This window comes from Tasmannia lanceolata, unplaced genomic scaffold (assembly GCF_043159265.1).
Source record: "Tasmannia lanceolata isolate RefF3 unplaced genomic scaffold, GAP_Taslan_0.1 ptg000002l, whole genome shotgun sequence".
NCBI classification, from domain to species: domain Eukaryota; kingdom Viridiplantae; phylum Streptophyta; class Magnoliopsida; order Canellales; family Winteraceae; genus Tasmannia; species Tasmannia lanceolata.
Genome location: NW_027518679.1, coordinates 16677065 through 16690544, shown reverse-complemented (window position 1 = coordinate 16690544; position 13480 = coordinate 16677065). Strand labels below are relative to the sequence as shown.

Sequence of the window (13480 nt, the reverse complement as noted above, 5' to 3'; positions counted from 1 at the left end):
ATTCTTCAGATCTTCCTCTATCGATTCTCATTCTTCCTGACCCGATAGTCCGTCAATCTCCATCGTCTCTCTTACCTTCCCCTTCTGTGGTTCCTGTTCCAGGACCTCTTCCCTTACAGATACATGCTCGGCCTCCAGCTCCAGTCATTAAGAAGACCTATCAGTACCGCCATACCTCTGCAGCTCATCCATCTCCGGCAGCGCCATCGCCAGCCCATCAGGAGCTCCCTCCTACCACATCCGAGGTATCTATTGACTCTCCTATTGCCTTCCGCACTCGTTCTCATAGTACTGTTCATCCTATTTTATCTGTTCTTTCATATGATGCTCTCACGCCTGTTTTTTCGCAGTTTTGTGTCATCTCTATCTTCTGTTTCTTTTGCCAGAGTCCTTGTTTGCAGCACTTGATCACCTGGGGTGACGCACTGCTATGAACCTTGAGATGGATGCCCTTCAGGCCAATTAGACTTGGGATTTAGTTCCTCTGCCTCCTGGTGCACGCCCTGTTGGATGTTGTTGGGTCTATACAGTCAAATATTTACCTGATGGCTCTGTTGAGTGCCTTAAGGCACGCTTGGTTGCCAAAGGGTACACTCAGACGTTTGGGGTGGACTATGGTGAGACCTTTCCCCCTATGGCAAAGATTCCATCAGCGCGTGTTCTACTTTCTCTTTCTGTCAATCAGGGCTGGCATCTACATCAATTGGATGTCAAAAATGCATTTCTTCGTGGTGAGCACACAGAGGAGGTTTACATGGAGCAACCTCCTGGGTATGTTGCTCAAGGGGAGATGTCATCCTCTGTGTGTCGATTAAAGAAATCCATTTAAGGTCTTGAGCAGTCTACTAGAGCATGGTTTGGAAGGTTTATTGATGCCATTATGCGCTTTGGTATGAAGCAGTGTGCAGTTGATCATTTTGTCTTCAGCTGTCAGTTTACAGTTGGGTGTGTACTCTTGATAGTCTATGTCGATGACATCATCATCACTGGCAGTGATACAGCTGGGATCCAGAAATTGAAGACCTTGCAAAATGAGTTCTCTACCAAAGATTTGGGTCGTCTTAGATACTTCTTGAGTATTGAAGTTGCATATTCGAAAAAGGGGATTTCTCTCTCACGGAGGAAATATGTCTGAGACTTACTTGAGGAGACAGGTTATCTTGGAGTGAAACCTGCCTCAGTTCCCATGGACGCAAATGTGAAGTTACTACCTGAAGAGAGAGACTTATTAGATGACCCAGGCAGATACAGGAGGCTGGTTGGTAAACTTATCTACCTTACAGTCATACGCCCAGATATCATCTTTGCTATTGGTGCTGTCAGCCAACATATGATTTCACCTCGTACTTCACACTGGGCAGCAGTTCTTCAGATTCTTCAGTATTTGAAAAGTGCTCCGGGTAGGGGGTTGTTATTCAAGAAACATGGACATCAGAAGATAGAAGGGTACACAGATGCAAATTGGGCAAGATCTCCATTTGATAGGAGATCTACCACAGGATACTGCACATTTCTGGGATACCTTGTGTCATGGCGGAGTAAGAAACATGATGTTATCTCCAAATCTAGTGCGGAGGCGGAATATAGAGCTATGGCACACACAAGTGGAGAGCTCATTCTGTTACGCTCTCTCTTTTCAGAGATCGGTTTCTCCCCATGTAACGACCCGATTCCCGTGACCGGATCGCTACAAGCAAACACCTGTCAAAATACTCGCAATAATTTTTTTTTTTAAACAAACATCTATGAAACTTAAACAACTGCCATTCTTATTCCATAACTAAAATGTTCCTTACAATAACATCGACATTTCAAAACATGTTCTACTAAATAAAATCCAAACTAGAAATTTCTTAAATAAAACCAAGACGTCGACGAAAGTATCGTCATTTCAATTATTTCTCCCATCGCTCTATGCTCCTAAACGTCCTTGTGCGCAAACGCACCCTCGTGGGCATCCTCTAATCCTGGGGAGAAAACAACGTCAAGCAGAGTGATAGTAACCTGGCAGGTATGATAGTTCAATCTAAACAACAGATCAAGATCCATTTTTATTTATCAATTCAAATAAACTGAACAAATACTTTTCCAACATGATAATTTATAGAGATTTTCTAAACCAGAATAAGAGAATTCATTTTAAAGAGATATAACTACTTGCAAATTTAAATATAAGAAGATCATTTTTTTAAAGTGAACAACTTACTGAGAACTGAACGAGAATAATTAACTAACAACCAGAATAATTACAAATCCGTTACGTTCTCATTATAACGATTTAATTTAATTCCCAGGGCACTCCAGCTCCCACTAGCTTGTTGCCCTTGCCAATACGGTCGATTCCGCGGGGACTTATTACGATAGATCATACCGCCTAGGGACTCTTGGTCTCCGTAGGATTCCGACATCAACTTGGAGTTGCGCGGTTCTCCCAAGTTGTATACCTTTGTTTACGGGGATAGCTCAATGGCTTCCCATCACCCTTTCCCATTTCTTCTTTGGTATTTCTTAAGTGTACATACGGCTTCCTCATTATTTCATATGATTAAAAGAAATACAATTTAAACTGAATATTTTTATCAGAATTCAGAATCCATTTCAACATATAATATAAAAGACATAATTTCATTTATTTATAGAATAACTTAGAATCAATATAAATCAAATACTTCACCATTCTTGTTGGATAAATTGAAAGCCATACGAGCAAAATTAGGTATCACCTGCCTTGTAAAGACCTCGGATGTATATATTGGGACGGCCTCTAAGTGAAAGTGTGAGGGGAATCAGCCCGAAGATAAAATCATATCCATGTTCTTTTAAGTCGATGTAAAGAATTGATAAGGGGTTGAAAAGTCTCAACGCACACAAGGGTTTTGAATTGATGAAATAATTCAACTTTGTGTGACGCTCCAAGATAAAACAGCCAAAGTTGGCTCCAGTCCACGTGCACTCGCTGACTGGTCCACCCAGAATCACCGTAGAACTGTGCTCAGATCAGAACGGAGGAAAGGAAGAAGACAAGCAGAAACTTTGATGTTTTCTGTAAAAACTATATCTCCAATGGTGCTGTTCTCTTCTTTTTATAGATGAGAATTTGACTGTTGGAGGATAATTAATCACCATTAAAAGAAAAAAAACGTTTCTCTCTTAATTACTATTAAAAGACAAAAACGTTTCTCTCTTAATTACCATTAAAAGACAAAAACGTTTCTCTCTTAATTACCATTAAAAGACATAAACGTTTCTCTCTTAATTACCATTAAAAGACAAAAACGTTTCTCTCTTAATTACCATTAAAAGACAAAAACGTTTCTCTCTTAATTACCATTAAAAGACATAAACGTTTTTGGTTTTGAAAACACACCACAAGCACATTCACCAAGGTCTTGTGTTCAAGTCCCCACATATGCAAGTCTTTTGCTTTAAAACAAGAGAGGGAAACATAATTTGAATCTTCCCTCCAAAATCTTTTCAAATCTTTTTATTATTTTGTTTAAAAATTCTAACAATTCAGTCTTGAAATTTAGATCCATCGATCCAAAGCCTAAATCTTAGGGTTATTAAAGAAAAGTTAATCGCAGTCATTACACCCCATCATCTCCTTCTCAGTTATATTGTGACAACATGGTGGCGATTCAGATTGCCACAAATTCAGTCTTTCATGAGAGAACTAAACATATCGAGGTTGATTGCCACTTCATCCAGCATCATATTCAAAATTGAGAAATATGCACAATGTTCACTAGATCGGTGGACCAATTAGCGGATATGTTTACCCAGCCATTGAACAAAGCCAAATTGGGTGATAATTGTAGCAAGCTAGGAATGTTTGACATATACATTCCAGCTTGAGGGGGAGTGTTAGTGTATGTATATGCCTATGGGCATATTGGTCTTTTGTATATCTCTCTTTATATGTAAATACATAAGTGAGGGGGAGATTTCCCAACTCACAATCTCTCTCTCTCATTCTCTTCCTCAACAGGGTAGTTTAGTTATCACCTGTAGTCTTAGTGGTATTACAATCATTGTACATTGTTGCCCTATTTGGGGCTTATATATACATCATTTACATTAGGAGCTTCCTAGTGGAGACTCTCAATTGCTCTTCTTCTTCCTCTTTTTAGCCCTAACTCCATTTCTAACAGATGTTGGTTTTGACATATCTGTTATGAGAATTTTTGTTAACTCTACTTATGGCCTATAAACTTTGATGTCCTTATTTGGAGATTTTTTTTTTTAAATGTTATATATTTTATGTTCTTTCTTGGTGTGTAGAGTTTAAAACAGTTGTTATTTCCTTACAGATACTTAAAAGACAAACTAGCCATTGGGTGGCGAATTCGTTTGACTCAACACCTAGTGGAGAACTATTTGAGAAATAATGCTTTTTACAAGGTACCCTTCTAATGCTTGTTACAATGAAAGATCAGAGCATCTAAATGATCCCAAAGCTTTTGTTATCTCGCTGAATACTCTTGGAGAAATGCAAGTGTGTTTCAGTCAAGGTTTTATATTTCGACCGAAATACCGAAATTTCGGATTTCTTCCGGGACTGAAATTTAGAACCGTTAAAAATTTCGGCCAAAAATTTAAGACTTTTATCATTCAAAAAAAGAATATAAGATTTTTACCGAAATTTTCACCGAAACCGAAATTGCCATCGAAATTTCCACCGAAATTTTGTTTTCGGCTGAGGCCGAAACCGAAATTTCAATCCTTGGTTTCAGTCACTTCCTTTGGGATGCGCAGCACATTTCTGGATTATAATGCCTTGTGAATGCACGGAATGAATTTCTGGTATGTATCAGACATTGGAAAATCCAATACATGCTGTACTGGCTGATAATGCATACCCTTGGTTTTTTATATCTTCCAACTGAAAATCAAAGATGTATCGAATGATACATCTCGGTAGCACCCAATACTTTAATCCATAATCCAATTTGTCAATGGACTGCCGTTAGCTCAACTCTTTTTATAAGGCTCAGTTTGGGATATATTTTTGTAGTATATCTGAATGGTATGGAATTCCATTCTCTGAGCATTTTGGGTTTGGGATTCAACTAGAATTATTTCCTCATTTTAGGGCCTAATTTACTTTTATAGTGTTAAAGAAATCATTACTGATACCATTCAAAAGAAAAAGAAAAGAAAAAGAAATTGTTATTTGATTTAACATAAATCTCAAATCTGTCTCTCTTTTAGGTATTCCAAATCCCTGGTAAAAATATTGATGCCGATCAAAGAATAACACATGATGTGGTAAAATTGACAGCCGAACTATCAGGACTGGTTACTGGATTGGTAAAGCCTTCAGTTGACATTCTCTGGTGAGACTTTTATACATGTTGGTCATGCTCAAATTTTTTTAGCACTTGGATTTGGTTGATATATGATCTTGAACAATTGTAGGTTCACTTGGAGAATGAAGTTGTTAACGGGCCAAAGAGGAGTTGCTATATTGTATGCTTATATGTTACTCGGACTGGGTTTTCTGAGGAGCGTCACACCTGAATTTGGTGAACTTGCTAGTAGGGAACAACAACTCGAGGGAGTCTTCAGGTTAATCCCATCGCATGCAACCTCTTGGTTTCTTGGTCTCGTAATATTTTTGCTTTTAACATGATAGTGTTTAATTAGGTTCACGCATGCAAGACTTCGTACTCATGCAGAATCCATTGCTTTCTTTGGCGGTGGGGCCCGAGAAAAAGCTGTATGTTACTTCCAGTTGGCTGTTTTCATTACTGACAAGCTCACCTGTTTAAATTACATTGTGCGTTTACTTCCTCAATATAAGCAAAGGCCCTAGTCATCTTCTTTAGATTCTGATAAAGAAACAAATCCTTCACAATCTTCTTGGAGAGGAAAGAGGGAAGGGGTATTTTAGGATTCAACCACATTCGCTCTGTATGTGAAAATTTACTTAGGTTTTAAAATTTTTATCATCCCCCAAAAGATGAGAGGGAGGCTTCTCTTTATATTTACTTGTATAGTATAGATATGCTGTAATATAATTGGCTATCGTATCATTCAAATATATATATATAAGGAATAAGATTGTGCGGTCGACCGCACCTAAGCTTAGGTGCGGTCGAGGGCCCAAACACATGGGTCCCGCATTTTTTGTGCTGATCAAAACCATTCATTTGCAAGGCCCCATCATAAATAGGGTGTGTACAAAAAATCAGGTCCATTGGATCATCCTAACCCCTCCAAAAGTCGAGGGCAAAAATGGGCAGATTTGTGCCAAACGGTGTCTGTCCATTTTGACCTCCACAAATGGATGGGTTAGGATGATCCTATGGAGCTGATTTTTTGTACATACCCCATCTATGTAAGGGCCTTTCAAATGAATGCTTTGGATCATCCTAACAAAGTGGGCCCACATGAGTTTGGGCCCTTGACTACACGTAAGCTTGGTGCGGTCGACCGCACAATCATTTCTCTCTCTCTCTCTCTCTCTCTCTCTCTCTCTCTCTCTCTCTCTCTCTCTCTCTATATATATATATATATATATATATATAATTGGATATCACGTAAGCAATTCATCATTTCACATTTTCTTTACATAAAAATATAATGAAAACAAAGTCGTGAATATTTTACTATTAAAGCAATATAATAAGTAAAGGTAGCACTTTTTCTTTTGTTGAGTCTATTGACTACTAGAGCCAGTGTCTGTCAGTCTGTCTTATCTCTTGCTACCTCACCTATAAGGTATCCACCCATGTCCATTCATTTGGTTTCCTATGGAAGCTCAAATCTCTCCTTTTCAGCTATACCTTCATCGTGTGACAATATGATGAGGAAATTAGAACAAACCCTATCTTCCCTCTTAGCATGAAACCCTCGAAGTTGACGGCATGGTTTTAAATTTCCACCAAAACTGACACGAAAAGATATCAATCATTTCGTTTCCATCACCCCCGAAACGCATACCGAAACCAAAACTGTAAGTTTATTTGTAGTATACCATCTCACTTGTGTTACATTATCATATTTATATGTATTGCGTGCGAAATGTGGTGTATGTATTATGTATAAATATTTATATGAATTACATTTGAATTGTATTAATTATTAGACATGAGTGGCAACACATATCAATTGGTGTTCGATGTTGTTAAACCGTTACGGATGGCTGTCTTGCTTATTCTACCATGTATGAGTTTCATCTTAAAATTCTAGCATTTTCGTATGTTTTCATATGATTCTCTAATTTTACAGCATTTCCACTGTAATTTCCAACCGAACTCAAATTGTTCTGTTTCCGAAGCAACGATAACTGAAATTTAAAACCTTGGTGTGGAGATTGTATTTTGCAAATATAGCAGCTTTCAACCTCGTCTATTAAAGTCTATTCCTCCTCCGAGTGTATCTACAAAACAACAAAAATAAAATAGATATTTTAGTACAACTACTCAACCTAGGACGAATAAAAACTAAAACTTATTTTATAATCTCACATTAACTTAAGTGTCCTCTATATGTCATAATATCGCATTCCCACTCAAATGTCCTCTATTTGCGTTCATAACTACTTCAATTTCACGACAAACTTTCTATTGTAATTGTTAACTTTCGCATCTTGGGACACTGACCTCGGTAACTCTTCCACACAACAATTCAACTAAGGACAAATAAAAACTAAAAACTTTTAACATCTACAAGTCATAATTTCACATTCACCTACTCAAATGTGCTCTAGTTGTGTTCATAACCACTTCCATTGCACGTCAGGCTTTCTTTGTTAATTTCTAACTTCCGCATCTTGGGACAATGACCACAGTAACTCTCCCACCATAGATCTATTTTTTTCAAAAAACAAAAGCATTTTTTTAGGATTAATGATGGTTAACTTGTCACACAACATAACAAACAAATTGAAATGTAATAAAAACTATCTAGCTGCTTTGTTTTATTGGGTAATTTTGTAGTGTATCTTCTATTCAGGCCCTTCACTTTTTTAAACATGTCTTTCTGCATATCGCTTTTTATCGGTGTCTTGAATTTGAAACCACTCTTTAGACAATCATATAACCCTTGCTCAGTTTCTACGTCTACTACAAATGAGTCATCATGATGGAAGAGCGAGTTTAAAATATAACTAGTTGCATGGAATGGGCAGTTCAGTTGTTGGTTCCAACACTCATCAATAATGTTCCAGATGAGCATGTACCTCTTCCTCACATTACCCAAGTTCTTTGCAATTCCTTCCTTTGCTTCATCCATAGCTGCATATATGTAGCCTATTATTGGCCGCTATCAGAATATACAAATGTAGGAATTTAACTAATGGATATGGTATTTCAAGAATTATTTAGTAGAAACTCAAACTGTAGGATCTATTGACACAATGCCACAAGCCTTTATCGCATCAACTTTCTTTGAAAATCATATGTGGTGAACGTTGTTCTTAAACCCAACTATGTTCTTGTGAACTCTTTAATGTTAGGGAACAAATACAAAATCTTATTAGAGTGAAGCTCACCAAGTCCCCTTTCAAATGCCGTTTCTTTTGTTGAGTATATTGACTGCTGGAAATATTGCCTATCTCATCTCTCGCTGCCTCCCCCACAAGGCATTCACCCATGTCCATCAATGTGGTTTTCTTTGGAAACTTAGATCTCTCCTTTTTAGTCATCCTTTCATCGTTGGACACTATGTTTGATAAGGATATTAGATCAAAACCTAGATCTGCCCTTCTCTTAGCATAAACCCTTCGAAGTTTAAGGTTGTATTTTGCAAATATAGGGGAATTCAACCTCTTCTATTTAAGTATATTCCTCTTCCAAGCGTTTTTATAAAACAACAAAAATAAAATAAATATTTTAGTGGTATTACCCAACTAAGGACAAATAAAAATTAAAAGCTATTTAAGATCCGTAAGTCATAATTTCACATTCACCTATGCAAATGTGCTCTAGTTGATCGCACAATCACATCGATCGCACACAAGCTTTCTATGGTAATTGCAAACTTCTGCATCTTGGACAATGATCTCCGTAACTGTCCCACCATAGATCTATTTTTCAAAAAGAAACAAGCTATTAGGATTTATGATTGTTAACTTATTCATATGACATAACAAATACATTTTAAATATGAGAAATTGCCTAGCTGCTTTGTTTTATTGGTTAACTTTGTTGTGTATCTTCTATATAGGCCTTTAGCTTTTTTAAACATGTCTCTTTACTTATTGATTTTTACTGATTGTCTTGAATTTGTAACCACTCTTCCTAGAAAAGTATGTAACCCTTGCTTACTCTACTTTTGCTGAAAGAGTGGGTTTAAGAAATAACTCTTTGCTTGCAATGGGCAATTGAGCAGTTGGTTCCAACACGGTCATCACTCATCAATAATGTTCCAGATGTGCATATAGCTCTTCCACACATTATCCATATTCTTTTCAAGTCCTTCCTTTGCTTGTTCCATAGCTTCATATATGTAGCCATTTATTGACCTCTTGTAGGAATCTACTAGTGTGGGACGATAATTAAAGGATTTGGCACTTTAAGCAGTTTTTAATAGATGTCTGAATTGTAGCTTCCATTAACACAAATGCCAAAAACCTTTATCCCACAAGCTTTCTTTGAAAATATCAGTGGTGAACATTGACCTCAAACCCACCTTACGTTCTTGCAAACCCTTTAATGTTATGGAACGAGTAGAAAATGTTATTACATCAAGGTGCTCCAAGTACCCTTTCGTATGTGTTTGCATAAGATTCAAAACCCAATTGTGTTATTAATGAACACACTTATCATCTTTGCCCTTGAATTGTTTTGGTATGAGCTGATAATTTTCCAATTAATTCAAGCATTAAATCCAATTAGTGAGAAGCACAAGGAGTAAAAAATAGTTCTTTCTTCTCCATTAACATTTTCCTTTCCTTTTGATCTGCAGTGACAGTATCGGTCACAACCTGTGCAGCATTTTCTTCTTCTACTTCTAAAATGGAATAAAAAATCATAAACAAATTGTTTACATTCTTTGATTGTTAGACGTATCTACGAGCCTAAAAACTGGTAATATTGGACTATTAACTAAAGAATTTGCAATCGATCTATTAACACTATTTCCAACCTTGGTTTTAAATTTCCACCGAAACCGATACAAAATGACCGGAAGGTTTCCGTTTCCATCCCTGTCGCCACGAACTCTCAATGAATTCCTTCCACTTCATTATTTTTGTTTAAATTTCAAAATTTCGATCGAAGTTCTCGGAACAAACGAAATGCATAAACTAAGGTGAAATGTAATGTTATGCATGGGATATCTTATGCATGGAATGTCCTGTCGGCATGAGCCCAATTCCACTTCGTAACCCTGCCATATTGAAATAGTTCCTTGGCGGGATGTGTGATCGTTGTATTTTCTTATGCTTCATACATTCTACTTCTTTATTGACTTTACTGTTCCAAGCATGTGTGACAATGCATGTCACTAGGTGTTCAATGTGATTAAGCCATTTTGGACGGTTATTTTGCTTATGTGATGGCTTCTATGTATTAATTTGTGCTTATTCTAGCATTTTCTGAAGTTTCATCTTGAAATTTCATTATTTGCATATGGTTTCATACGTTTCCATGATTTTACAAGATTTCTACCGAAACCAAAATGTTTCCATTTCCGTGGCCACCGAAGCTGAAACGAAATTTAAAACCTTGTCTCCAACCATCAAAAGTGATGATGCATCCCATCTTCTTCTACTCCTAATCCTCAATCATATTTTTAGCTTCTCTTTTGTGGATTGTATTCCTTATCTCATGATAAGTTGGATTCTTTAGTCCTGTTCCAAACATACAAATGGATTCAATCACTGCATCCGAAACGGTACTTCTAATGTAAGTGCATTAACATAAAAGAATCCTGCTATATTAAACATATCTTTCTTTTATATTTGAGTAACAGTTGCTTGTTATGGTTACCTTTTGTTCCTTTTTTCCCTTTAGCATGCCGTGCATCCTCTTCTTGAGGTTCCTATCTTGATAAATATCTGGAACCCAACATCAACATGATCTCATATTTTTTCTCTCTTTCCTCTATGTTTTGCATTAAAATAGCCTTGGATTTATTCATGACAACTTTCGGGCTTCTGCGCAAGTCTTGGCATTACTCTATCCATGTTAGATGATATTTCATTCTAAAAACCTCTGCTCAATATTGGTTCCCACAATAGTTACTTTGTAACTTTTGTTTGTTTTGAGGGGAAAGCCATAGAACAATGTGCCACATCACATCCACATTCCTCATATATAAGAAGGTGAGTTAGGGATACTCCCCCTCACTAGTGTATATATAATAGAGGAGAATACAAAAGACCACTATGCCCTTAAGGCTACATTGAACACACTCATCTAACACTCCCCCTCAAGCTGGAATGTAGATATTGTACATTCCAAGCTTGCTACAAATGTCACTTAGTTTTGCATTACTTAAGGGCTTAGTGAACACATTTGCTAGTTGGTCCACTGATCGAGTAAAGGAAACATGGATCTCGCATCTATGTATTCGCTGGCGAATGGAGTGGCAGTCAACCTTATGTGCTTGGTTCTCTCGTGGAAGACAGGATTGGTAGCTATATGAATCGCAGCTTTATTATCACAATAAAGCTGAGCTGGAGAGGATGAAGGGATCCCAATCTCTGATAGAAGAGAATGTAACCAAAGAAGCTCTCCACTGGTATGAGACATGGCTCGGTACTCTGCTTCGGCGCTGGACTTGGAAACTATGTCCTGTTTCTTACTCCTCCATGATACTGAGTTACCACCCACAAAGGTACTCCAGTAGTGGATCTCCTATCTGCTGGAGATCCTGCCCAATCTCCATCACAGAAGCCTTCCAACCTGATATGCCCATGCTTCTTAAATAGGAGGCCTTTACCTGGCGCCCCTTTCATTTAGCGAAGAATCTGAATCACTGCTGCCCAGTGTAAAGTACGAGGTGAGCTCATATGTTGGCTGACAGCACCAATAGCAAATGATATATCTGGATGGGTGACTGTAAGATATATGAGGTTACTTATCTACTAAATCTCCTTCAGGAAGAAGTTTCACATTTGGGTCCATGGGAACAGAAGCAGGTTTCACTCCCAGGTGGCCTGTCTCCTCAAGAAGATCCAACACATATTTCCTTTGAGAGAGAGAGATTCTTGTAGTGGAATATGCAACCTCAATGCCAAGAAAGTACCTAAGACGGCCCAGATCCTTGGTTGAAAACTCTTTCTGCAAGAAGCTCTTCAGTCTGTGTATCCCCACTGAATCACTATCTGTAATGATAATGTCGTCAACATAAACTATCAATAGCACGCAGCCAGCTGCAGAGTGACAACTGAAGACAGAGTGATCAACTACACATTGCTTCATGCCAAAACGCATGATAGCATCACTAAACCTCCCAAACCAAGCTCGAGGGGACTGCTTGAGACCATATATAGATCTCCTCAACCGACACACTGAGGAGGACATCTCCCCCTGAGCAACATACCCAGGAGGTTGGTCCATGAACACGTCCTCAATAAGCTCTCCATGCAAAAAGGCATTCTTGACATCTAATTGGTGCAGGTGCCATCCTTGGTTAACAGCAAGTGAGAGAAGAACCCGAACAGAGGGGATCTTGGCGACAGGAGAGAATGTCTCTTGGTAATCCACTCCAAAGGTTTGAGTATAACCTTTGGCAACCAACCGCGCCTTAAGGCGCTCAACACTCCTGTCAGGTAAGTGTTTGACGACATAAACCCAGCGACATCCCACGGGCCCAGCCCCAGGAGGAAGAGAAACCAAGTCCCATTTGTGATTGGCCTGAAGGGCCTCCATCTCAAGATCCATGGCTGCACGCCAACCTGGATGGTTAAGGGCGACTAGGAGGGATTGCGGCAAAGAAACAGAAGACAAAGAAGACACAAAACTCCGAAACATAGGGGTGAGAGTCATGAAATAACAGAGGAAATAGGATGAACAGTACTATGAGAGCGAGTACGAGAGGCAATGGGAGAATCAGTAGTAATACTAGGAGGGTAGAGGAGGTACCTGAGAGGTGGAGATCGAAATCTCTGGCTGAGAGGCAGATGGCGCAGACGGAGGATGATGGGCTGCAGACTTCGATCTGCGTTGATGTCTTCGGAGGGGCAGGCGGGGGAGTCGCAGGAGCCTGTAAGGAAGAAGAGGGCTCACATACAGTAATAGACTCAGGTACCGGCAACGGAGGAGAAGGAATGGGATCTGGAAGTACGTGACGAGGAAGAGGAATGTCCGAATCAAGGACTGTGGAACTATCCTCAGGAGAAGTAAGAAAGTAAGACTCTGACTCGAAAAAGGTAACATCGGCGCAAACCATGGTTTTAAATTTCGACCGAAATCCGAAATTTCGAACCGAAATTTTGGATACCGGTGGGGACCGAAACCGAAAATTTCCGAAATTCAATTTTTCGCCATTTACCAAATTTCGGACCGAAATTTCGGTTTAATGGCAT

General features: G+C 38.5%; 1 protein-coding gene across 1 annotated transcript in view; it reads left to right on the top strand.

Moving 5' to 3' along the window:
- Nucleotides 1–13480, top strand: part of LOC143880688 (ABC transporter D family member 1-like) — a 135078-nt gene that overhangs the window by 82240 nt on the left and 39358 nt on the right. The window contains exons 15-18 of the mRNA XM_077383679.1: nucleotides 4311–4401; nucleotides 5212–5336; nucleotides 5419–5568; nucleotides 5647–5719. Coding sequence (XP_077239794.1) covers nucleotides 4311–4401; nucleotides 5212–5336; nucleotides 5419–5568; nucleotides 5647–5719 — 439 coding nt within the window. The remainder of the gene's footprint in view (nucleotides 1–4310; nucleotides 4402–5211; nucleotides 5337–5418; nucleotides 5569–5646; nucleotides 5720–13480) is intronic.